The sequence below is a fragment of the Martes martes genome, assembly GCF_963455335.1.
Source record: "Martes martes genome assembly, chromosome: 13".
Taxonomy (NCBI): Eukaryota; Metazoa; Chordata; class Mammalia; order Carnivora; family Mustelidae; genus Martes; species Martes martes.
This window is the reverse complement of record NC_137901.1, coordinates 39,913,869-39,940,637: the sequence shown is the minus strand read 5'-3', so window position 1 is coordinate 39,940,637 and position 26,769 is coordinate 39,913,869. Positions and strand designations below refer to the sequence as shown.

General features: G+C 38.5%; 1 protein-coding gene across 3 annotated transcripts in view; it reads left to right on the top strand.

Moving 5' to 3' along the window:
- Positions 1 to 567: 567 nt before the first annotated feature.
- The window catches only part of RNF138 (ring finger protein 138), a 39,047-nt gene continuing 12,845 nt past the window's right edge, over positions 568 to 26,769 (top strand). The window contains exons 1-4 of one of the 3 annotated variants that reach the window (XM_080821689.1): positions 572 to 672; positions 1,001 to 1,203; positions 18,536 to 18,701; positions 19,901 to 20,016. In XM_080821689.1, coding sequence (XP_080677815.1) covers positions 1,094 to 1,203; positions 18,536 to 18,701; positions 19,901 to 20,016 — 392 coding nt within the window. In that variant the 5' untranslated portion in view covers positions 572 to 672; positions 1,001 to 1,093. Of the gene's footprint in view, positions 673 to 981; positions 1,204 to 18,535; positions 18,702 to 19,900; positions 20,017 to 26,769 lie in introns of those variants that run through there. The other 2 variants (XM_080821691.1, XM_080821690.1) reach the window with 2 other exon arrangements.

Below are 26,769 nucleotides of genomic sequence, written 5' to 3'. Positions count from 1 at the left end.
AAAAACCCAATATATTTGATAGAAGCGGTGAGAAATGGGATCCCGCTGGAGGGAGACTGCGGGGGGTGAGTACAGGTGGGCACCCAGCGGTTTATGTCACAACCTGCTGCGGGTGCCACGCGCCGGTTGCTATGGAGGCCGCCCTCCCACCCCGCCCTCTCCTCACTCCTCTGTCCCCCCGTTCGTCGCCCTCTTGTGTTCGGTGACAACCCCGGGCTGGCTGCGGGCAGCGCAATGCCGCGGGAGAGCTGCTGGAGGGGGCGGTGGGATCCCGGTGCACCATGAGCCTCGGGCCCGGCCCCCTTTCGGGCCGATGAACACTGAGCACTCCGCTCACCATTCCCCTCCCGGCCTCCGCGGCGAAGGCTGCAGCGGCCGGACAAGAAGCCCGGGGACGGCGCAGGGCCACTTCTCCACCAACCGCGCCCGGAAAACAGATCTCTCAGCGGCGCGACTCCGGGACACCTAAGTGAGCCGCTACGCAAGCAGAGTGGAGGGGCGGGGCGGAGGCGGTGTGGGGCGGGGCAGGCAGCCGCCGAACTGGGTGGGTAGAGGCCCGCAGTGGGACGGCTGTGCGGGCTGGGGTTGGGGACGGGGGTGGGGGTGGGGGCAAAGGAGTCGGAGGCGGAGAAGACGGCCGAGGGTGGAACCGCGGCCGCCTCGTGGAGGCAGGTAAGGGAGCGGCCCGTGCGGGCGGCCGCCGGCTGGGGACGGCTGAGCGGTCGCCTTCCTTCCCGGGTGGAGGGGCGGCTTCCCGCCTGCTCCAAGCCGGGGTGGAAGCGAAAGTGAAGTCACCGGCCGATTTCTCCACCGCCGCCTCCCGCCTGGCACCGCCTTCCCGGCCTGCCCCCGTCGGGAGGGGCAGCCCCAGGGGCCGGTCCTTGCCCGGCGCGTGCGGACCTAGCGTCTCGGCGTTCGGCCCCGCCCCGCTCCGCCCCGCCCCCTTCCTGGCGCGAGCCGCTTCCTGACGCGATTCCCCTCCCCCTCCGGGTTCGCGTAGAGTCGGGCCCCGGGCCGACACCGCCAGCTCGGCCGCTCTCGCCGCCGCCGCTGCCGCCGCTGCCGCCATCTCCTTGATCCCCCATCCCCCGCCATGGCCGAGGAACTGTCCGCCGCCACGTCCTACACCGAAGATGATTTCTACTGCCCTGTCTGTCAGGAGGTGCTCAAAACGCCCGTGAGGACCGCGGCCTGTCAGCACGTGTGAGTAGACGCGTCTTCCCCAGCGCGGAGCCGGGTGGTCGTTTAGGCCCCGCATCCAGCCCCGGACCCTCGACTGCGGCCTGGCTGGAGCAAAGCCCACCGTGACCTGCCCGAGCTCCCCTCAGCGCGGAGGACGCGTTCCGGCCCGCGCTCCTCCCGAGCTCGGGGCCAGCTTCCTGGGCCGGCCCCTCTGCCCCAGCCCCCTGTCCCCGGGTATCCCTCCCTTGCTTTCGCGCCCCCGGGGTAGTGGCCGGGCTCGTCCCGGTCGTGTCTTCAGGCCCCGGAGGCCCCTCTTTCCTCCAGGCCAGTAGGAATTGCAGGGAACGTGGAGCCTTTTTGTTTCTTAGCAACCTGAGTGAAGGCTGGGGTGTCGAGTGTCAAAACCGGCCGAAGGTGCCGGCACGGGCCCGCTCCCCGCCACTGCCTCCTCTCTGTGACCTGCCCTGCTTTAAAGTTTTCCCTTCTTTCAGAACCTTGGGCTATTCTTTTCAGATCCAAGAAGTCTTACCTAACTTACCCTTCAACCCTGCTTCACAGACCACCCTTGAAAATGTTCTTTTTCCTTTAAAATTGGGTACATGTTGGAATGATCTAGAATGGGTTTTCTTCTCTCATATGTTAGAACTGACAGGATTTCCGGGTATTGAAGTGATAGTTTCCCTTTGTTTTACCCTCCTGCTTATTACTTGGTTACTACAAGGTGGAGATAGGAAAGGAAGGTTGCAGTTTCATGGAATGTACTGAAGATAAGGCAGTAACTCCAGGGGTGAGGGAGAACACAAAGGGATTAGGTGAGGTGGCATGGTGCTGTTTGATTTGGCATATTTATAGGAAGAACTTCGATAATTTTACAGTCGTCTAGAATGTCAGTAAGGGTTGGCAGGAGCCCTTCTTGTAAAGATCCATAGCACATCTGACAAACCTGGCTGCTGATCAGAGTCCTTGGGGGAACTTTTTAAGTAAACATACAAATACCCAGCTCCATTCCAAATTTACAAAAGAATTTCTGGCAGGTGAAGCCTGGAAATCTTTATTTGAAAAAATACACTCAGATTTGAAAGTTCTGGGTGCTTGGAAATAGCTGAAAAGAGTGGAACAGGTTTATAAATGTATCTCCTTTGACCTTTTTTTTTTTCTTTTTGAGAGATAGGTTCTACAATTTTGTAAAGAATGGATTGAATTTGGGGTTCTTAATCAGGTATTTTATTTTTATTGTTTGATATCCGTTTTCCTCACTCTGATCATCAATCTTGACTGCACTTTTTACCTTATTCCTATTCTGCGGTGGTTGTGTGAGCTAGGAGTATGTGACTTCATTATAGGAGTTGTGCCAGTTATGTTTTGCTGGTATGGGAGATGAAAGACAGTCTGAAATTGCTTTGTTATTTGATACCACAAATGCAGATTGTTTAGAGAAATACTTTGAGATGTTCAGTGCACAGTGTTTAACTTTTTGGCCTTTAATGTCAGTATTCATTATTACAACTTGAAGCCTTTCCTGTGGTTGTGCTGGCAGTGGGTGAACATAAAGGAAGGTTGGAGGTCAGAGTGAGAGGAAGTAGGTGTTTCTGGACAGAATCCTTTCAGTTACCCTTTGGGTCATTGACCTCATAGAACTCATTGTAATCTTAAGCTCTCCTCAAAATTCCATGCAGTTTGCTCTAGTTCACTTCCCTTTTGGGACATATTAAATCAGACTAATTTGGCTTGACATCAACTGTATGGAAAAGAGAGTGGACATGATTGTTGAGGACCTTTTTCTAATCATCTCATTGGACTTGGATGTGATTAGAGTAGATGTGGAAGTGAACTGTAGAGTAGATTTTCTTGATAAGAAGAATGGAAACTCAGCTGCCTTATCACCCTCCTCCATCCCCCTCCTTTATCAACGGGAGCCCCAAACATACACAGTTGTTCTAAGGTTCAATGAATTAAAAAAAAGTGGGGGTGGGCGGTGGGGGGAGTTTTATTTGGAAGAGATGATAATGGAGGAACAGGAAGTTGACTGATTAGAAGGAGTTTGGATTATTTAAAATAATCTAGTTTTATTATGTCATTTGCTCTTCCTTTTTCACAAAGGACAAACCTGTGCCTTTAAAAATATATTTAGTTTCAGGGGCGCCTGGGTGGCTCAGTGGGTTAAGGCCTCTGCCTTCTGCTCAGGTCATGATTCCAGGGTCCTGGGATGGAGCCCCGCATCCGGCTCTCTGCTCAGCAGGGAGCCTGCTTCCTCCTCTCTCTCTCTCTGCCTGCCTCTCTGCCTATTTGTGATCTCTGTCAAATAAATAAGTAAAATCTTAAAAAAAAAAAATAAAAATATATTTAGTTTCAAAATCAGTTTTTGATTCATAGATAGTAAGAAATGAGGTGGTAAGTGTTTTGGGTCACTATGGATCTGTTAGAAAATGAAAAATTTTCATGGCTTTTTCAGTGACAGCAGAGGATTTGCCCACTGACTATTCTAATGAAAGGAACAAGTTCATTATCATTAGAATAACTTCACCATAATATAAATTTCTATATAATCCCCATTTATCCCTTCAAACAGCAATTGTTGAATGTTTTCGTATGTCAGGTACAAAGAATACAAAGTGCTGTTTCCCTGGGGACTGTTAATAGTCTAATGGAGAAGACCTAAGCATGAATGTGACTGATATGGAAGTGACTTAGGAGGAAAATTTTATGTGAGCATAGAGAGCAGCTTCTAAATCAGCCTATGACTAAAGGGGAGATTTCCTGAATGTGGTAATACTTTAGGTCAGAATTAGTTATTCAGGGTTTGTTGGGGAATACCCTTATTGGGTTTACATCATATGCAGACACACGGAGGGGTTACACAGGATGCCTGTTTTCAGGCTGAAGCCAAAGGATGAGTGTAGTAGAGATAGAGTTTAGAGATATTGGCAGGAACTTTCTGTGTAAGCTAGTTTGAGCTTTTTCCTGAAAGTCATAGAGACCTACTCAATAATTTTTGTCAGAGGAGCAGCACGATCACGTTTCAATTTTAGAAAGTTTACTTTATTAGCAGGACCCAGCTTGGTGTAGTGGTGAGACTAGTGAAGGGATAGATGATTCATTGCTGTGTCTGAGAGAGAGGGGGTTAGAACCTAAATCAAGGTAATGATAGTGGGAATGGAGAGGAGAGATTCCTGACATTTTAAAGAGATCACATAAGATCTGATGATGCCCAGCAGTTAAGTGTATGTATGTGGTTTGGAATACATGGAACTAAAGCTGTGAGTATGGATGTAGCCACTGAGGGAGGTCTGTAAGTTGTAATATAGCAGCTGGCCTAGATAGGACAAAGTGCTGGAGAATGCATATTTAAATCTGGAGTGGAGAAAAGTGCAGCCTGAGAAGGAATGGACAGGATAGGAAGAAATCCCGCATAGAGTGTGACAGTATGGAAACTGAGAAGAATTTTAAGGAAGCAATGTTAGTTACTTTAGAGTGATCAGTTGTAGTATTTTAGAAAGCAAGTAAAGATGAAGTAAGAATATTAAAGTTGAGGGGTGCCTGGATGGCTGTCAGTCTGTTTGCCTTCAGCTCAGATCATCATTCCAGGGTCCCTCAACAGGGAACCTGCTTCTCCCTCTTCCTTTGCTCATGTTCTTCTCCCTCCCCTTGCTCATGTTCTCTCTCTCTAATAAATAAATAAAATCTTTTAAAAAAAGGGAATATTAAAATTGACCAGGTAGTCAAAGCAAAGTTTCAGAAGAAGGTACAAACTGGCATAGTCATAAGGTATTTCTTTCTCTGTTTTCATTTGTAATCTTCAAAGTCTCCTTGAACCAAACCTCTCCTCTTTCCTGTTTTGAGTGATTAAGGGAATAACTTTTGTACATGGTTAAAAGTAAGCTCCATCACAATGAAAATTACATGTAATAAGTTGATGCCTTGCTGAACTCTTAAAGATGGAATCTTTTTTTTTTTTTAAAGAATTTATTTATTGAGAGAGAGAGTGAGAGAGAGAAGAGAACAAGGGGGTGGGGAAGAGCAGAGGGAGAGGAATGAGGCAGGCTCCCAGTGAGGCAGGGAGCTTGAAGTGGGGCTGGATTCCAAGACCCTGGGATCATTACCTCAGCCAAAGGCAGATGCTTAACCGGCTAAGCCACCCAGGCACCCCTTAAAGATGGAATCTAATCTGTTTTGGGGCATCTCTGTTAGGAGGCATCTTTAAAAATGAGCTGTATAAATCAGCTTTTACTTCTTACTAGGCACGTATTGTATGATTCTCTATCCACCTGCTTTGGGTTGTCCAGCTCCTAAATTTTCAGTTTATATTTCTTGTCATTTTATTTTATTTATTTTTAAAAATTTTATTTATTTGAGAGAGAGAGTGAGCATGAGCACATATGTGTGCACTAGAGAATGTGGGGTGGGGAGGGGCAGAAGGAGAAGCTGGCTTCCCACTGAGAAGGGAGCCGGGATGGGGGATTTAATCCTAGGACCCTGGGATCATTACCTGAGCCTAAGGCACAGGCTTAACCAACTGAGCCCCACATTTCTTATCATTTGAACAACTTTATTGATACCTTGTTGTTTGAGCAGTCATGCTCTAAATACATACTTTTAAAATTTCTTCTTTCCTGTGGACTTCTTGTAATTCTTAAAGTCAGACAGATAGGTTCTTGCTGATTTAATAAATGCTGCTCCAGACTTTTTTCTTAAGTGTTTTAAGACTTTATCCAAATTCGCTTGACAAATATTTATAAAATGACATAATTAGAAAACAACTATGCTATTTATTTGTGTAACAGAAGGTTGACTTAGTTTTAAGCCCCAAAGACTAACTTAAACTGATTTTTTTTTCTTAAGTTTGTTCTTTTGGGGAATGATTTTGACTATAGATTAGGAAGATAAAATGTGCTAGATTTTTATTTTTTATTTTTTATTTTTTTAAAGATTTTATTTATTTATTTGACAGACAGATCACAAGTAGGCAGAGGCAGGCAGAGAGAAGGGAGGAAGCAGGCTCCCTGCTGAGTAGAGAGGCCGATGCAGGGCTCGATCCCAGGACGCTGGGATCATGACCTGAGCCGAAGGCAGCGGCTTTAACCCACTGAGCCACCCAGGCACCCCTGTGCTAGATTTTTAAATAAGGTGTGTGTGTCTGCATTATAGGTATGTATATGTAGACATTTGTGTATATAAAAATACACAAGGAATATTATTCAGCCATAAAAAAGGATGAGATCTTGCCGTTTGTGACTGTATGGATCGACCTAGAGGTATTATGCTAAGTGAAATAAGACAGACAGAGAAAGACAAATACCATGTGTGATTTCACTTACATGTGGAATCTAAGAAACAAAAGTACATATAAATAGTAATAGACCCATAGATACAGAGAACAGACTCTGATTGCCATTGGGGGATGGCCTATATAAGTGTAGGGAGGATTAAGAGGTACAACTTCTAGTTAGAAAATAAATCCTGGGGTTGAAAAGTACAGCATAGGGAATATAGTCAATAATAATGTAATAATACTGTGTGGAGGCAGATGGTGACTACATTTATTGTGGTAGGCATTGAGTAATGCATCCAATCATTATGTTGTATACCTAAGACTAATATAACATTTTATGTCAACTATTCTTCAGTAGTATAAGAAACCAAAAAACCCATTCTCAAGAATACCAAAAACTTACTTTGACAATTGCAACCTTTTTCTTTCCATAATTAAAAGTTTTATTTTTGTTTATAAAAGTGACATAATGACATAATGCAGAGTGCAAAAAGATGTAAGGAATGAAGTGAAACTCACAGTCACAGCATCCTGATGGCATTTGTGATCAATGTGATGTATCCTTTCTAAAGGTTGGCTGGTTGACTGATGGGTTTAACTGATTTATGTATCTTTATTTTTCTGTCATGTACCTATTAATATTTGATCGACTAGGTGGGATGATATTACAGGTACTGTTTTATGACCTTTTTCTTTCTTTTTTTTTTTTAACAGAGAGAGTGTGCACGCATGCAGGAGAAGAGGGGAGGGGCAGAGGGAGAGAGAGAACCCCAAGGAGGCTCCATGCTTAGTGTGAGCCCACTGGGGCTCAATCTCACAACCCTGAGATCATGACCTGATTGGACACTTAACTGACTGAGCCACCCAGGCACCTATAACTTTTTCCTGTGATAGTCTCTTTGGGATATTTGTCCTTACAAATTTTAACTATTAAAAAAATGCTGAATTTTTAATTAGTACTAAATTCAGTATAGATGGGAAAGTTTTTTCTCTTCCAATGTCTGTTTATCCGCCTTTTGTTAGGAGAGTGGGTAAGAATAGAAATTCATCTGGTGTCTGTTATTTTAAAATTGAAGGAAACTTAAAAATAACCTTTTAAGTTGTTTTTGGGTAATGCACTATCCTAAAGATGCAAGCTTTGATACATCAAAATAGTTGTAGTAATTTTGATTTGCCTCTTTTTCCTATACCTTCTACTTTGTTTTGAAACAGGTTCTATTTAGCAAATTCAAGCAGTCCAGCCAAAGGGAGATGGGAAATAAGCAAGTTTTGTATCTGAGGAAACTTGGTGCTTGGTAGTACAGAGGAAGAAATGATAGACTTGAAGACAAAAGAACTCAGTAATTCTCCTTTGCACTCTTCACAGTTTATAATCATAACATTTTTGGAATCAGATGATTTGACTAATGTCCTTCTCACTGTAAGCTCTATAAAGGCAGCAACCTATGTCTCCTTTTTCCTACTGGAGTCTACTATACACATTTTGTATTGAGTAGAGGAATGAATGGGTTTGTCTTAGGAGGCCATAGCTTATTATCTGTGTTACTTCAAGTCATTTAACTTCTTTTCAGCCTATTTTCTTGTCTGTGAAATGGGTAGAAACAACATATATTCACAGGATTGTTGCAAGGACCAAATTAGGTAATGTTTGTGAATAATAATAATCTTGTTACTTGTTTTACAGTTTTCAAAAGCTATACAAGTGTAAAATTATTGTTCGTTTGATAACTATAGCATCTAACACCAAAAGCTAGATTTATCATAAGTGGAAAGGAATCTATTTCAAGTTTTTTGGTCCAGACATTTAATACCAAAGGCATTATTGTGAACAGAGAACATTGTAATTCACAGTTTTAAAGGTACAATAGGAAATAATACCTCTCTTTCCCACAATCATTATTACCTTCATATCCTTCCAGAGATGTGTATATAAACAAGATTATAAATATATTTTTTTGTTTTTCACAGAAAGAACAGCATTCTGTATGCATTCTTTTGTACCATGCTGTTTTCATGTTATTTTGGAGATCATTCTATATCAGTACTTGTATACGTATTTTGGTTGTAGTTTTCTTCATTTATTCAACCAACATTGAGTGGCCATTATGAGCTAGTAGTATTGTAGATGCTAGGGCTATAATATTCAACAAATGAGTTAAAAAATCCCTGACTTCATATTTAGTGTTCTGGTATTACATGGTTTGATGTGTCAATTTTTTAAAAGATTTTATTTATTTGTCAGAGAGACAGAGAGAGAGAGCACATGTGAGCACAAGATGGGGAAGGGGAAAGGGAGAAACAGGCTCTGCACTGAACAGGGAGCCTGATGTGGGACTTGATTCCAGGATCCTGGGATCATGACCGGCTGAGCCACCCAGGCATCCCTGTTTGATGTATCATTATTTATCCAATTTCATATTGATGAATATTAGGTTATCTCTAGTCTTTGCTGTTTCAAATGCTGCAGTGTTTAAACTTGTGTAAATGCCATTTCACATGGCATTTCACATGGCAAAACTCAGAGGGAGTTTTTCCTGTAAGATAAATTCTCACAAGTGTGAAATTGCTGGGTCAAAGAGTAAATACAGGGAATTTGTCAGCTCTGTCACACAAGGATGATTGTAGCTCCAGGGGAGTGTTTTGTACATGGAAGGTCCTTATGGTTTTGATTTGAAAACTGGATTCTGTCTTTTGAGTTAAGGGATTTAACAGTTTTGGGATTAAGGTAAGTTGACATTCATTGCTTTAACAATATTAATGAATGCCTCCTAGGTGCTCAGCTGTGTTATAGTGCTGGGCATACAGTGGTGAACAGAGAGATATGATAACTCCCCTTGAAGCTGGTGTTGGTAAGACATATTTTAATTCAAATAAACACTCAGATAGGGGCACCTGGGTGGCTCAGTGGGTTAAAGCCTCTGCCTTCAGCTCAGGTCATGATCCCGGGGTCCTGGGATCGAGCCCTGCATCGGGCTCTCTGCTTGGCAGGAAGCCTGCTTCCTCCTCTCTCTCTGCCTGCCTCTCTGCCTACTTGTGATCTTTGTCTATCAAATAAATAAACAAAATCTTTAAAAAAATAAAAAAAAAACACTCAGATAAACTTGTAATTACAAACTCATGGGTTTTGAGAGGGAGAGAGAATAAGGAGGAGACCAGATCTAGGGTGGTTGATGGGTAGATGGATAAGTAATCAAAGACCATTTCTGAGATCTAAGTGATGTTTGGTGTTAATTTGTGGAGGGGTATGTTTGTGTATAGAAAATTCTGGGGAGAGGGAACATTCTAGGCAAAGACCCTGAAGTGGAAGGGAATGCACAGGGCCTTGTATTTTAGTGAAGAAGTATCTTTTACCCTTCACCCTCTTACAGGCTTCTTAACTTTTCATTTTTTAAGCCTTAGTTTCCTCAACTGTAAAATAAAGGACCATTTAAAGTATTTACAGTATTATTTTTAAAGAATTCAAGGTAATGAATATAAAGTATCTGGAACTCTACCTACCACATTTTAAGTACTCAATAAATAGTTACTGTTATTTGTATAAATGTTATAATCCTTGCACAAAATTGGGGTAACTTGCAAAATGCCATTAGTACAATAAAAGTATATCTATATTCTGACATCTTTGCCAACTTTTTTTTTTTTTTTTTTTTAGCATTTTTTTCTAGGGGCACTTGCGTGGCTCAGTTGGTTAATCATCTGCTTTCTGCTCAGGTCATGATCTCAGGATCCTGGGATTGAGCCCCCTGTGGGGCTCCCTGCTCAGTGGAGAGTCTGCTTTTCCCTCTCCCTCTGTCCCTTCCCCCTTCTCCTAGGAGCTTTCTCTCTCTCTCTACCAAATAAGTAAATAAAATCTTTTAAAAAAAGGAAAGTACAAAGTGGTGTCTGTTTTTTTTTTAAAGATTTTATTGAGGGAGAGGGAAAGAGCAGGCAGGAGCAGAGGGGAGGGGAGAGGGAGAAGCAGACTTCCTGCTGAGCCTGATGGGGGACTGTATCCCAGGACCCTGGGATCATGATCTGAGCCAAAGGCAGACACGTAACCAAATGAGCTACCCAGGCACCCCTCAAAATGGTGTCTAGAAGTTACTTTAAAATCTGGTTTTTTTAGTCGCTGGCAAGGCTTTGTGCATTTTTCTATATTAAGTTTTTATATTTTTACTATTCCAAGAGTGCTCTAAGTATATTGTGATCATTTCTATGGCTATATTTTAGTGATTATTGTATATTTATTACTTTACATTGTTTTTTCTATTTAGTGCTTTTCTTTTGTGTATTTCATTATCTTATACATTCAGATTGGAGATGGTTTTCTATTTAGTGCTTTGCTTTTGTGTATTATATTTTATATATTCAGATTTGAGATATTTGATTCTCTTTAAGTTTATGATGATACTCAGTTTTATTTGTTGAATCTCTTAAAAAATTTTTCCAATTTTTGGACCTACTTGGAGTCTACTGAAATATTTAATGTGTGTGCCTTTGAATCTTAATTTGCCATTCTTACTCATTTCACTTCAGTATTTCTTCAAGGGCATTCTTTTTCCATTGTTTTTAAAAACCTTTTTAGTATATTTGAATTCTTTTTTAAAAATTTATTTAGTTAGGGGTGCCTGGGCGGCTGGCTCAGTGCATTAAAACCTCTGCCTTCCACTCAGGTCATGATCCCAGGATCCTGGGATCAAGCCCTGCATTGGGCTTTCTGCTCAGCAGGGAGCCTGCTTCCTTCTCTCTCTCTCTGCCTGCCTCTTTTCTACTTGTGATCTCTGTCTGTCAAATAAATAAAGAATATCTTTTTTAAAAAAATTATTTATTTATTTATTTAGATTTTATTTAAATTCCACTTAGGTAACAGACAGTGTAATATTCGATTCACATATACACTATAGTGATTCAGCGCTTCACACAACATCCTGTGTTCATCACAAGTGCACTCCTTAATCCTCATCACCTGTTTAACCCATCCTCCCACTAACCTCCCCTTTAGTAGCTATCACGTGTTCTCTGTAGGTAAGAGTTTGTTTCTTGGGGCACCTGGGTGGCTCAGTCATTAAGCGCCTGCCTTTGGCTCGGGTCATGATCCCTTGGGGTCCTGGGATCGAGCCCCTGCATCGAGCTCCCTGCTGGGCGGGAAGCCTGCTTCTCCCTCTCCCACTCCCCCTACTTCTATTCCTTCTCTTGCTGTCTCTCTCCGTCAAATAAATAAAATCTTAAAAAAAAAAAGATTGTTTCTTAGTTTTCTCCTTTTTTTCCCCCAGTGCTCATTTGTTTCTTAAATTCCATATGAGTGAAATCATATGATATTTGAATTCTTAAAATAATTTGATTATTAGAGATTTTTCCCTTTCATTACTTTTTCTGTTTTTAATATTACTTATTAAATTTTGAGGGGGGATATAGTGTATACACAAAATCCTTCTACAAGTACCTGCCTACACATAATGCTATAAGCACCATTGGGGTAGGGATTTTGTCACTTCTGCTGCCTATTAGAAGCCCAATGTCTGTTGTGTAGTAAGTACTTAATACATTTTTATCGAGTTTAGTATGCTTTTTGGTCTATGGGCATAATTTTTAGAAGTCTGGTAGGATAGGTTTATTATTTTTCTCTTATATAATTTTTTATTTTTAAGTTTATATAATTTATTTGAAATCATTGTAGATTCACATATAGTTGTAAGGAATAATACAGAAATCCCATGTACTGTGACCCAGTTTCTCCCAATGGTAACATCTTATAAATATAATTAGAATATCTGTTCCAGTGGAGTAAAGATTTTGAACATTTCCATCACCACGAAGATCCTTCATAAAGCCCTTTTGGGATGGCCAAAAGGGGCCACACCCACTTTTCCTATCGCCCTGCCCTTCCTTAACTTTTGGCAAGCACTAACATTCTTGTGTTCTCTATTTCCATAATTTTGTCATTTCAAGAATCTTATGTATTGGGGTGCCTGGATGGCTCAGTCGTTAAGTGTCTGCCTTTGTCTCAGGTCAGGATCCCTGGATCCTGGGATGGAGCTCCATGGTGGGCTCCCTGCTCAGCCGGGAGCCTGCTTCTCCCTCTCCCGCTCCCCTTGCTCGTGTTCCCTCTCTCACTGTCTCGCTCTTTGTCAAATAAATAAAATCTTTATTAAGAAAAAAGAATCTTATGTATTGAACAACTCTTTAAATATTAGTACAGAATGGGTGATTATACGGTACGTGAATTATATCTCAACAGAGCTATTACCAAAAAAGAATGTTATGTGCTGTAATGTTATGTAAGTGTAATCAAATACTATGTAACCTTTTGGGATTTCTCTTTTCACTCAGCATAATTTTCTGGAGATTCAGGTTGTTGTGTGTATCAGTCGTTCCTTTTTGCTGAGTATACATGTATGCATGGTATGAATGTACCACCTTTAATTAACCATTCACCCACCAAAGGACGTCTGGAATAGCCAGTTTTTTACTGTTACAAATAAAGTTGCTATAAATATTCAGGTACAAGTTTTTGTGTGAAAGTAAGCCTTTGTTTCTCTGGGATAAATGCTGAAGAATGCAATTATGGGTCATGTGGTAGTTGTATGTTTTTTTGTTTTGTTTTTTAAATGCCAAACTGTTTTCCATAGTGTCTGAACCATTTTACATTCCCACCAGCATTGTATGAGTGATCCGGTTTCTTTATATCCTCACCAGCATTTTGTGTTGTATTTTAAAATTTTAGCCATTTCAGTAGGTATATAGTGATAGCTCATGATTTTAAATTGTATTTCCCGAAAGGCTAATGATGTTGAACATCTTTTTGTGTACTTATCATCTGTAGTGTCTTAATGTAAAATCTTGTTTCCTCATATCTTTTGCCCATGTTTTAATTAGTTTGCCTTTTTATTTTTTATTTCTTTAAAAGATTTTGCTTATTTATTTGCCAGAGAGAGCGGGCGCACAAGCAGGGGGAGTGGCAGGCAGAGGGAGAAGTAGACTCCCCACTGAGCAGGGAGCCTGATGTGGGACTTGGACCCAGGACCCTGGGATCATGCCCCAAGCCAAACACAGATAATTAACTGACTGAGCCACCCAGGCATCCCATAGATTGCCTTTTTAAAAAAAAGATTTATTCATTTGAGAGAGTGAGTGACAGTGAGTGGGGGGAGGGGCACAGAGGGAGGGAGAAAGAATCTCTGGCAGACTCACCACTGAGCGTGGAGCCCATCCTGTGGTGGTTGATATCCACCTGAGATATATGACCTGAGCCAAAATCAAGAGTAGGAAGCTCAACTGACTGAGCCACCCAGGCACCCCTAGGTTGTTTCCTTTTTCACTGTTGAGCTTTGAGACTTCCTTATGTATTCTAGATAACTGTACCTTTGTTAGGTAAGTGAGTTCAAAATGTTTCCAGTCTATAGTTTGTCTTTTTATCCTTTTAGTAATCTTTAGTAGTCTTTTGCTTAGCAAATTGTTCTCAGTTTTTATGGAGTCCACTTTATCATTTTTTTCTATTTAGAATCTATTTTCTATTCTAAATAGAAAATCTGACTTTGTGATTGTGAATATTTTCTCCTATTTTTTTTTCCAAAAGTTTTGTAGTTTAATATTTTACATTTAATTCTGTGTATTAGTTTCCTAGGGCTGCTGTAACAAATTGCCACAACCTTGGTGGCTTATAACAACAGAAATTTTTCTTCTTCAGTTTTTTTTTTTTTTTAAGATTTTATTTATTTAGTTGCCAGAGAGAGAGGGAGAGTACAAAGGGAGAGCATTAAGCAGGGATAGAAGCAGGCTCCTGGCTGAGTGAGGAGCCTGATGTGGGACTCCATCCCAGGACCCTGGGATCATGACCTGAGCTGAAGGCAGATGCTTAATCAACTGTCCCCAGAAATTTATTTTCTCATAGTTCTAGAGAGTAGAAGTCTGAAACTAATTGCATTGGGCCCAAATCAAGGTGTGATAAAGGCCTCCTGAAGCCCTGGGGGCCACACCATACTAATCTCTCCTTTCATCTGAACATGGCCACACCATTCTAATCTCTCCTTTCATCTGAACATGGCCTTCTCCCAGGTATCTGTGTCAAATCTCCCTTTGCCTCTCTTACAAAGACACTTGTGATGGCATTTAGAACCCATCTGGTGTACTCCCACCTAATTTCCCCATCCCCAAATCCTTAACTTTAATCAGAACTGTTGTAATATAAGGTAATACTCACTTTTTCTGGGCATTAGAAAGTGAGTGTATGCCAATTTCCCAGTTTACTACTGTCTGACCTGTTCCAAGTTAATTTTTGTATAAGGTGGCAGACTTAGATTGAGGTTCATTTTTGTGCCTATGGACATCAAATAGCTCTAGCATCATTTATAGAAGTCTGTCTTTTCCCCTGTTAAATCACTTTTGCATTTTTGTTAATCATTTTTGCTTAAAAAAATTTTTTTTTTAATTTTAAGTAAATTCTGTGCCATACATGAGACTTGACAACCTGAGACTAAGTCATGTGCTCTACGAATTGACTCAGGAGGCACCCCATTTTTGCTTTTCTTTCTTTCTTTCTTTTTTTTTTTTAGAATTTATTTATTTATTTGACAGAGAGAGATCACAAGTAGGCAGAGAGGCAGGCAGAGAGGGAGGGGGAAGCAGGCTCCTGGCTGAGCAGAGAGCCCGACACTGGGCTCGATCCCAGGACCCTGAGATCATGACCTGAGCTGAAGGCAGAGGCTTTAACCCACTGAGCCACCCAGGTGCCCCCATTTTTGCTTTTTAAGATATATTCTTGCCAGTGTGTAAGATGTTTCAGTATCTTTTTAATAAAACCCTGTTTTGCCTTTATTACTTTATTATGTTTGTTTCCACTAGAAATTTTTGTTTCTTCATTTATGTCTACATTTTGAATAAAGTCCTAAAATAAAATAAAAAAAAATTTAAAAATAAAGCTAATTTTAACTGAATATTTTTTAAAGTTTTTTATATGAATATTTTTCATTTTTTGACACTGTCAATAATCTTTAGTAACATTATTATTTGGAGAGTTTATATTGTACAGTTGTTATGTGTTATAATTTTGGGGGCTCTTTGAGTATTTTCTAACAAAACAGTTTGTCTTCTAAAGTGATTTTTATTTCTTGCTTTTCTGTATTTTGTGCCTTTAAGTCTTATATTTATAGCCACTGCCAATATTTTTAAAGTGGTGAATAGAAATTACTCTATTTGTTTCTACTTTTTAGTAAAAACCCATTCAACATTTAAGCATGTTTTATACTTCATTAAAATAGAAGCATGTAGTTTTACTCTTAACATCTGGCTTCTTTAACTCAACGTTACATTCATCCATATTCATTCTCATTACAATATCTTACAGTTTTCATTTTATGAATATGCTACAATTTATTCATTCTTCTTTTGATGGACATTTGTATAATTTTCAGCTTTTGGCTGTTACTGCTATTGTAGCTGTGAACTTCTTGGAAATTTCTTCTGATCATATATGCAGTTCTGTTGGGTATAAACATAGAAAGAAATAACTGGTTTATAGTAGATACTGTCAGTTTTCCAAATGGTTTTGTATCATAGATCAAATGGGAATTTAGGTTGGTTCACATCCTCCTCCACACTTGTATTTTCTACCTTTTTCATTTTAGTAGCTCTGGTTGGTATGTGGTATTACCACATTCTTACTGTTTTAGTTATTTAATTAGCGAGTGGGCTTTGAAATTCTGCCTTATTTTATCCCTTCCGTCTAAATACAGCGTTCATTTGTGCATCTTGGTTGCTCAAGATCTTTTAATATTCTATGTTTATGTTTTATTTATAATTAATTGTTAAATTAGCCAGCATATTTGACTAATTTACCTTCCAATAATGTTCTACTTCATTTCTTTCACTCAAGTATCATCATTTTTATGCATGATTATTTCTTTGTAATGAATTTTTCTGCTGTGAATTTTGTTGATGGGTTTTGATTCCTTATTTAAAGAAGAAAGTTTAGCTTAATAGTTTGGTGACAGTTTTACTTTCATCTTTTTATTATTTCTCTTTGATAGCTTATTAGACTTGGCTTCTCTAATATTACTTAGTTTTTCTTTTTCTTTGGCTCTTCCTCTCTGAACACTCCTGTAAGTGTTTATATTTCTCTAGATTGTTTCTGTAGTGCTCTTGGCACTTGAACAGCTCTCCATATTTTTCTCCCTAATTTCGAGATCCGTATTTGCAGTTGTTTGCAACTGCAATGGATGGATATCATGCATTGAGATTTTTGTAGGTGCTTTGAACTTGCACCCATCTTTCTTCTGTCAAACCAACTCTTCCAATATTTCTTAACTTGATTAATCCAGTCACCTTTTATTCAGTCTTCTAGGTTAGAAATGCTTATCTTTTTTATCTTCCCACGATTGTCATAACATTCTGTTGGTTTTGTTAACATAGGAAGCTCCCTATATACACAGTTAAACTGAGCACTGTGTCTCTGAAATAGAGATCCTCTGTTTCTTCTACCCCTGCCTTACTGCAGACCTTTTCATGGTTGAGGCTATTGCTCCAGTCGGTCTTGCTTTTTTTGTTTTTGTTTTTTCTGACTCATCCTTCTTTTTTTTCTCTTTTACGGTCCCTTTGATTATGGAATGCAAACACTGACTAAAACAAAGAATTTAAGTTAAACATTTATTATTCAAAATTTACAAAATATATAGGCAATTAAATTTCAGTTTTTAATAATTGAACTTACAAATGATAGTTTTGTAACTTTGTAATTTTCATACTTTCCAAAATTATTAAAGCTGAAAGTGGCACTCAGACTTTTGGGATGTCCTCTCTTTAAGGATTTTGATAAGTACTGACAAATTGTTACCCAGAAACACAGAGTACTCATTTCTTTATGTATCTTCTAACAGTGGTTATTATTTTTAAAGCTAGTTTTTAGTTTGACAGCTGAAAGATGGTATCTCAGCCTTGTTTACTTTGCATTTTCTTGATGAATTATTTTTTTTTACTGTGATGAATATTTTTAATATTTTAACTTGTGGTCTTAATTGGTAATCATATCAAATACCGTGTTTGATATTAGCTACTATTTATGGAGCACTTTGTAACTCAAAAGTACTGTGATAAGCATTTTACTTATTATCCATTTTAATCCTTTGAACAACTGTTTCAACTGTAGGTATTTTATGGATGAGGAAGCTGATTGTAGAGGGGAAAAGTGACTTGTTCAATGCTACATAGTTAGGAAACTCATTTTCTATGATCTGTTGTTATACTACAAGCTTTCACCTTTTGTTAGAGGAGGAAGAGTGAATATTTGCATTTATAGGGGATTGGATTAAATTTATATGTACGCTGGACCCCAAATGCAGATGGCTATGATTTATCTAATTTTTTTTTTAACAGCAGAATGATCAAGTTTGATATTTGATTGGGTTAGGAGAGAGGAAATAAAGATTTTAGTGAGTTTGGTTCTAATTAGAATGTTTAGACATAAATTTAGAGCTGGAAGGATCCTTAAATATTTCTCAGATTCTGTTCCATTGCACACTGTTTTGGGAAATTTTCATATTTCCTGACAACAAAAGTTTGGGTATTACTTAATGTTTTTATTAGCGGAGAAACCTTTCACTTGTTTATCCTAGAATTTCCCAAATCATTTTGTGCACTGTTTGGTGGTAGACCTATTCATATCTTGTGGAATATCTCAAAGTACATGAGTTTGAGACAAAAACTGATGTGGTCTATTCTTTCATTTCATAAGGGGAGGAAATAGAGATCCAGTTTTGTTCAGTGTGTTACCTAAGATCACACTGCTAATAAATGACACAGGATAAGCCAGTCATTCCTTTGTCCACGCTTCCTCTGATAATGTTACGAAGTGTTAATACTTACTTTTCATATATTATGTTAAAAAGTTTAAAGGATAATTGAGTGTAGTTTCTTTTATATTCCTATTTAGCCCAATTATTAGCCTTAGACTCCTAGAAATACATGTATAGTTTTTAAAATTCTGCAAGTTATGTACATATGAATAGCCTAACTCATTTAGCTTGAATATATATCTATAACTACTTGAGTGTGTTTAATCATAGAAATAAAGTCTTTTTTCTGTAGTTAACATGTCACAAATGTTTGGTTTAGTTTCTGTAGAAAATGTTTCCTGACTGCAATGAGAGAAAGCGGAATACATTGTCCCCTCTGTCGTGGAAATGTGACTAGAAGAGAGAGAGCATGTCCTGAACGGGCCTTAGACCTTGAAAATATCATGAGGAAGTTTTCTGGTAGCTGCAGATGCTGTGCAAAACAGGTAGAGTAAATGCGACATAGCTCTTCTTTGAAAATGAAGGTTGAAAATCAAATTCCTATTTGAATTTTCTTGGTAGGTGCTGGTTTGAAGAGAAAGAAGTTACTTAAATTGGGTAGAAAGGCCAAAAAACCCGATTATAGATCTTGATAGATCATAAACTTATTGAGAACAGACTGAAAGATACAGTCTGTGAATTTGTCATAATTTTTAGCATGGTATTTTTCTCAAAGTAATTGCTCATTGATTACCTACTAAATGAACGAAATGAACAAACTGGGATTTAACTCATTTAAACCCCATTCTGGTACAAATTGTGATTGTAACAGCATCATTAATGCAATTTTGTGCATAGAAATGGGCCAGATGGATTTATGTAGTCAAGGAGCTCTCTAGCTGCCCACTTTATTTGTGTTTATTTATGTGTTTAAAAAAAAAAATCACAGAATATTTTGCGGAAAACTAATTTTAAGGAACAGATGAGAAAATCAGGTGTTGGCAAGTAACTGGCATTAATTCTCCAGTCTGGATTTTATTCTGTTCATTTGAAGAGAGAGTGAAGTAGTGAGGGGTGGTTAGGCTTTGAGTATATCCATGTATTTATGGATTTATTGCTGCTACTTTTTCAAATAGCTAATAAAGTCAGTGAGCAAAACCAGTTGCTTTTTCATGCATTCACACAAGTCAGATCTGCTTTTCCATCTCTTTGAGGGAGGTGTTAACTGACAGGGCAATGAAGTGAAGCCAGAAAATACACTTGAGAGATTCAGGCTCTACTTCTTTGTGAGAAACTGAAAAATGTTCCAGGTATTAACCTGGGAACCTAATTTTTTTTTTCCTAATTTTTTTTTAAAAGCACTTTCTAACTCTGTTTGCAATAAAGAATAAAGAAATGCCCAATACCATAAGGCAAACCCATTACTGCTTTTTTTTTAATTTACTTTTTTTTGGTCTATCATTAGTAGCATAGTTTCAAGTACAAAATTATTAATATTTTTTTGCAGTGAGTTCACATCTGCATCTAACGGACAGAAACTTATTACTTATTTTCAGCTTCTTAAGAATTAAATCATTTACTTAAATTAAATGGAATATTTGGTTGGTTATGTTTATCTTGCTTTTCTTTTGTTGACAATATCTCAAATCTTACAACTTCTGTTTGAAATTAAAAGTCACATTACATTTTGATCAATAATTTACAGATTAAATTCTATCGCATGAGACATCATTACAAATCTTGTAAGAAGTATCAAGATGAATATGGTGTTTCCTCTATCATTCCAAACTTTCAGATCTCTCAAGATTCAGTAGGGAACAGGTAAGCAATATTTATTCATAAAAAGAGAATTTTTATAGTTGAAGTAGAATTGTTTGGAGAACTGTAATAAAGTCTTTTTTGTTTGGGGGTACGTATGTGTGTTTAAAGTATTTTGCCAAGTAACAGATTTATAACATTTGTCTTCAAGCTTGTTTAAGTCCTGTAAGATTGCATCTGGGAGAGCATCTTTATGATGTACTTAAGCTTATGTTATTTAAAAATAATTCTAAGAAAAAAAATCTACATTTCTTTAAATAAAAAACAGAGTTGAAGGCTGTTTTCTTTTGCAACTGAAATTACTTGAAAACTAAAGAAAATCCCTTTCAACTAAAATCTTTATTTGCTATCTGAGAAATTGAGTTGTTAAAAATTTTAATTCTCATAATAAGATGTCATGTAAAAGTAAGATGTGGTACTACTAAATTTTTAGTTCTGTTTTAGTCCCCTCCCCTTTTTAAACTAGATCTTGGTTTGCTTTATCTTATTGTCTCTGATGTATATGTATTAAACATTTCTATGATATGTACTTTACGCAGAGTAGTGACCAAAATGTACATGTATGATTTTTAAAATAGTGATAAAACAAATATCCAGTTACCCACTATAACCCAGATTAAAAAATAGAACATTCTTCAGGGTCTTAGAATCTCCTTGTGAGCCCATATCCTTTTGAACCATATACTCCCAGAGGTAGCCACTCTTCTCCTTTTTAGGTTATTCATTCCCTTACTTTTCTTTGTAATATTACCATCTATGCATGTATCCCTATACATGAAGTGCTTAGTTGTTTTTTTTTTAAAGATTTTATTTATTTATTTGACAGACAGGGATCACAAGCAGGCAGAGAGAGAGGAGGAAGCAGTCTCACCGCCGAGCAGAGAGCCCGATGTGGGGCTCAGTCCCAGGACCCTGGGATCATGACCTGAACTGAAGGCAGAGGCTTTAACCCACTGAGCCACCCAGGCGCCCGAAGTGCTTAGTTTTTAACTTAGTTTTAAACACTCAATAATAGCAAGTATACACATAGTTTTTGTGTAAGGAAAGGCAGTATTGGCAGTAGTGTGGAAAGGCTCCCAGGATACTGGATTAAGCAGAGTCTCTTAAGATTTTATTTCAGTAGCATTTCATTTCATGTGTTGCTAATTTTCAGTAATTAACCGTTCTTAAGTACTTAGGCTTATGTACTGTAGGCTTCTCTACTCATATGAAACTGTTCTAGTCTTTAGAAATTTTCTGATTGCCCAGTCTGCAAAATTCTTTTAGATTCTCATTTTACTTGACTTAGCATCATTGGATGAAATGGGTCACTCCTGTTTTGTAATTAAAAAAAAGTCTCCTCAGGTTCCTTCATCCCTGTGCTTGCTTTATTATTGTACTTCTGCTGTATTGTAATTACTCAGTAATTTGTTATTAACCGAATAGATTATTCTCAAGTGTGAGGTGGTGTTTGTCTTGTTTACCACTGTATCTCCAGTTCTTGGCAAAGTTGCTGGTGTGTATGATTTGTGTAATCACTGCTTGTTAAAGGACCAGAGTTTCTCCTCAGAAGTCTTGTTGCCTTCTCCTTTACCTCTCAGATCCAATTTGATTCCTGACAGCAGTATTCCTCATCTGTGCTTTTCTTCTAACACTGTTGTCACTTCCCTAGCTTGAGCCTTCATCATCTCTCACTTGAACTATTACGGTAGTCTTTTTATTGGTGGTCCTCCTCTAACCTGTCCTATATGCTGTTGCCAAAGTGGTATTTCACAAGTGCACTTCTGATCTCTTTCTCCCTGTCCTTATACCTTCCTCCTTGTACCTTGTCCATGACTTATTGTGATTTCATAGCAGTGTTTCTCATTTTGAATTGCATGGGCCAGTAAGGACTCTGTGAACTACCTAAACTGCCAAATATTTTGTGTATGTGTGTTTTTCTGGGGGAAGAATGTTGAGATTCTCAAGAGGTTTCATGATCTAAAATCCAACAACTGTTTTATCAGACAGAATTCTTTATTCTAAAGCCCTTTCTGATCTGGCACTTGCCTTGCATTTTTTAGCTTTTCTCTTTCTTGGCTAACCATCATTATATCATATGTCTTGGCTATATTGAATTATTTGTACCATTTCCTTGCCATCCTTAAGAAGCAGTATAAGTTAGCAGTTTTAAAAAATGAACCCTTGGAGTCAGACTACCTGGGTCTACTAATTGTATGATCTTGGCGAGAAACTGTATTTTAGTTTTCTCATCTGTTTTAAAAGGGGGGATGGTAATAATACTATTAGTACTTTATTGGGTTGGGAGCCATTAAATAGGTTAATAAAGGCAAAGCATATTGAATTGTACCTTGCTTGGTAAATCGTAGTTTTTATTTTTTAAAGATTTTATTTATCCATTTGAGAGAGAGAGAGAGAGAGAGAGATCGAGCACGCGTGAGAGAGAGCATGAGAGGGGAGAAGGTCAGAGGGAGAAGCAGACTCCCCGTGGAGCTGGGAGCCCGATACAGGATTCGATCCTGGGACTCTGGGATCATGACCTGAGCTGAAGGCAGTTGCCCAACCAACTGAGCCACCCAGGTGCTCCAAAATGGTAGTTTTTAATTATCACTCTCATCATTCCCTCACTTCCATACTTTTACAAGTAGTAGTCCCTTTTCCCACCACCCTAACCCACACTTTGCCAGTCAGTGGACTTTTTCTTTTCTTTGAAGATTTAGACCAAGTGTTAATCACTCTGTAAAATCTTCCCTGACCTCTAGAATTTCTTCCTTTTGGTATGCCCTTTCTTTATTCTCCATCTAGGTCCTCTAAGACTTTATTATATTTATTTGTTTACTGTCTTTCTTTTTAAAATCTAGAATGGGCTTCTTGGTCTTACTCATTTTTATGTCCTATGCACAATTCTAATTGTAATGGAAAAATAGGGTTTGTGTATGAATTATTAGTAAGGAAATTGGTGAAGGAAGGAAAAGAAGGTTGTTTGTTTTTGTTTTTGTTTTTTAATGTAGGAAGTAGGAAGATATGAAGCCAGAGTATAGTCAAGGTCTTGGGAGGAGGGAGATAATATGCTCAAATTAGGTATTTTGAGGAGAATTTAGTAAAGGGACTATTTTCAAAGAATAAGGTGTTGGGTACACTATGTGAGCAGCTGGAAATCACAAGTAGTTAGGGATATACTCTGGGTTGCTGAAAGCAGGGGAGGGGAGGAAGTAGATACCAGAACTTGGAGAAGGTGAGCTGTATAGAGAGGGCAGCTGGGAGGAATGCAGCCGGCTGAGGCAGTTTTAATAGGAAGGAGTCTGGGAAATAAATATCCTAACTCTCCTTTTGTTTTACCCTCCCAATTGCCTGCTGGGCTGAACCCAACTGGGAAGCAGAGAGGGGAGCCTATTGATGCAGGTTAGTCTCTCAGTACACAAAGCATGGTGAAAAATGGAGGAGAGAAGATCTGGAGGGACAGAAGATACCCAGCATATAAAGATTTCAGTTAGTAGCCAAATATATTGTAATATCCTATCAGCTATGTTTCATAGCCTCCAAGTAGCTAGTACAAAGAAGAAAACATCCATTATGTTATTAACATTGTCTGTGATATTGTAAACAACATGTTTCTAATGAAAAACACAGCTATTCCTGATACTAAAAGAAATGATACTGAAATGATTTTGCCCATAGCACCCTTAAAGAAAACTGTGCGGTTAAATGTCATCTTTCCTGTGGTAAATACAAAACAAAGTACATAGGGCTGTAATTTAAAGGCCCTCTTCAGGGTAGCATATAATAATGCCTTATTGTTGTTAAAACTTTCTTCCAGGGTCTTTTCTCTGATATTCTGGCTTAATTAATCTAGGTGTGTTGGTAGAATGGAGAGGATCTGTATATTCATGCAGTTCTCCATGAAGATCATTGCTAGCAGCTAAGCTTTTTATAAACAGCTCAGTTTGGAGAATTTAAGGTCTTACTCTTTGTCAAGTTACTGGAGAACAGATACATTTTATATTGCTGGTTAAGAACAGAACCATGTAATTAACAGCTAAGCAGGATTTGGTGGCATTTTATGAAAATTCATTGCTTTATTAAGACCTCTTTGTGGCAGAGTCAAAGGACTACCTAAGAGTAGAGCTGGTGTTTTCTCAGAATACAGTTTTCAGTATTCCCTCGTAAGTACAAATGGATGATTTAAACTCTGAACTTCATGGCTGTGGAAATTCTTTTTTTTTTTTTTTAGAGATTTTATTTATTTATTTGACAGACACAGATCATAAGTAGGCAGAGAGGCAGGTGGGGGCGGGGGGAAGCAGGCTCCCCACTGAGCAGAGAGCCCGATGTGGGCCTCTATCCCAGGACCCTGAGATCATGACCTGAGCCGAAGGCAGAGGCTTAACCTTCTGAGCCACCCAGGCACCCGGCTGTGGAAATTCTTTAAGTGGTGTCTGCATGTACCTTTCTCAGCAGTTAAAAAAAAAAAAAAATTCAAAATAAATCCGTAGATCATTTTATTAATTCAGCATAGATTTATTGTACTTCTAAACTACTGGACACACTCTACATGTTCTAGAATACACAGGAATGAGTAAAACAGACACAGTCCCCTTTTCTATATATGTAAACAGTTTAACTTCCAGTTGAATAATCCAAGATAAACTAGCCCACTAGTTTCAGTCAGATCATTCAGGGTATAACTATTTATATAAAGTAATAAATGTTAGAGGATGTTTAATAAAATTATTGCATTATTGCATTATAACACCAATTCTGGTGTTAACATATAAGAGTGTATGCTGTTTTCTTTAGCCACTAGAAGTGAGGAAGAGGAGGAGAGGGAGGAAAGATGCATATAATCATTGAGATACCAGACACATTTTATCTTCCTTGGAAATTGTTTGGTCTGGTTGTAGGCTTTTCTTACTAATTTTGACGCTTTGAAAATATTCATCAGTAGATATCAGTAAGTGCATAGAGTTTAGTCCAAATACAGCTCTTCACAGAGACTGAAAGTTACAAGCAGTCGTAGGTTGTTCCTAACAGATTTCTCTCCAAGATGTTGAACATTTTAAGTAGCTAAATCACTTTCTTTTGTTTTGTTTTTGTTTTTAAAGATTTTATTTGTTTATTCAGCAAAGATCACAAGTAGGCAGAGAGAGAGGAGGAAGCAGGCTCCCTGCGGAGCAGAGAGCCTGATGCGGGGCTCGATCCCAGGACCCTGGGATCATGACCTGAGCTGAAAGCAGAGGCTTTAACCCACTGAGCCACCCAGGCGCCCCTGTTTTTGTTTTTTCTTGAGAGAGGATGTGTATATGGGACATGGAGGGGGGCAGAGTGAAAGGGAGAGAGAGAAAGAATCTTAAGCAGGCTCCATGTCAAGTGAAGAGCCCAATGCAGGCCTCAATCTCGTGAATCTGAGATCATGACCTGAGCCAAAATCAAGACGCTTAACCAACTGAGCCTCCCAGACGCCCTGCTAAATAACTAAATAGCTAAATAACTCCTTATTAAGGAATCTGGTATAAGTATTAGATAAAATGACTTTTCCTTATTTATAAACATTCTTTATATACTGTAGATGCCAATCCTTTATTCCATGCATTACAAGTATATATATATATTTTTAAATTTTTTTTTTACTCAAAAAAAAATTTTTTTTTTTGCCGTTTTGTAAAACATGTAAACATAGACTTTGGGATTTTTCTTCATATTTTTAAAAGACTAGAAATGAGATACTTCAGTATTTTGAAAATTTTGCTCTAAGGAGTATTGCAACTTGATTTAGCATTAAATGGCATAGTCATACATAATTTTAATTCTTTTTCTTCCTCTTTAAAAATGTTTTATTTATTTAAGTAATCTCTGTTTACTTGGGGCTCACAACCCCAAGATCAAGATTTGTACACTCTTCCAACTGAGCCAGCCAGGGGCCCCTTTCCTTTTTTTTTTTTTTTTTTTCTTTTAAATTTTGGAAAGGATGCTTAACATGAGCTAGCTAGCTATCCTCTTAACAGATTTTTAAGTGTATAATAGAGTGTTCTTATCTATTGTCGCAGTGTTGTACAACAAATCTCTAGAACCTATCTTGCATATAACTAACGTTTTATACGTATTGAGTAGTAACTCCCCATTTCACTGTCTCTTAGTCTTTGGTAACCACAATTCTGTTCTTTGCTTCTACGAGTTTGACTATTTTGCATAGTTCATATAAGTGAAATCATGGAATATTTGTGCTGTGACTGGCTTATTTAACTTAAAACGTTCTCAAGGTTCATTCATGTTGTCTGTCATTTTCAGGATTTCCTTTTAAGGTTGAATAATCAGTTGTATGTATATACCACATTTTCTTCGTTTTCTTTATCTATTCATATCTTTTGTCTTTATACATTCACGAGATTGTTTCTGCCTCCTGGCTTTTATGAATAGCCCCACAGTGAACATGGGAATGCTAATATTTCTTCACGATCTTGATTTCAGTTGTTTTGGGTAAATAACCACAAGTAAGAATCCTGAATCATATGGTAGTTTTGTTTGTTTTTTGAGGGGGAACCTTCCTACTCTTTTCCAAAGTGGTTGTAACATTTTTCATTCCCACCTACAGTGTACATAGGTTCCAGTTTTTTTCCCACACCCTCACTAATACTTGTCTTATATGCTTTTTTGATAATAGCTGTCATAACAGGTATGAGATGACAGCTCATTGTGGTTTTGATTTGCATTTCCCTGTTCATTAGTGACCTTGAGAATCTTTCTGTATACCTGTTGGCCATTTCTATCTCATCTTTGGAG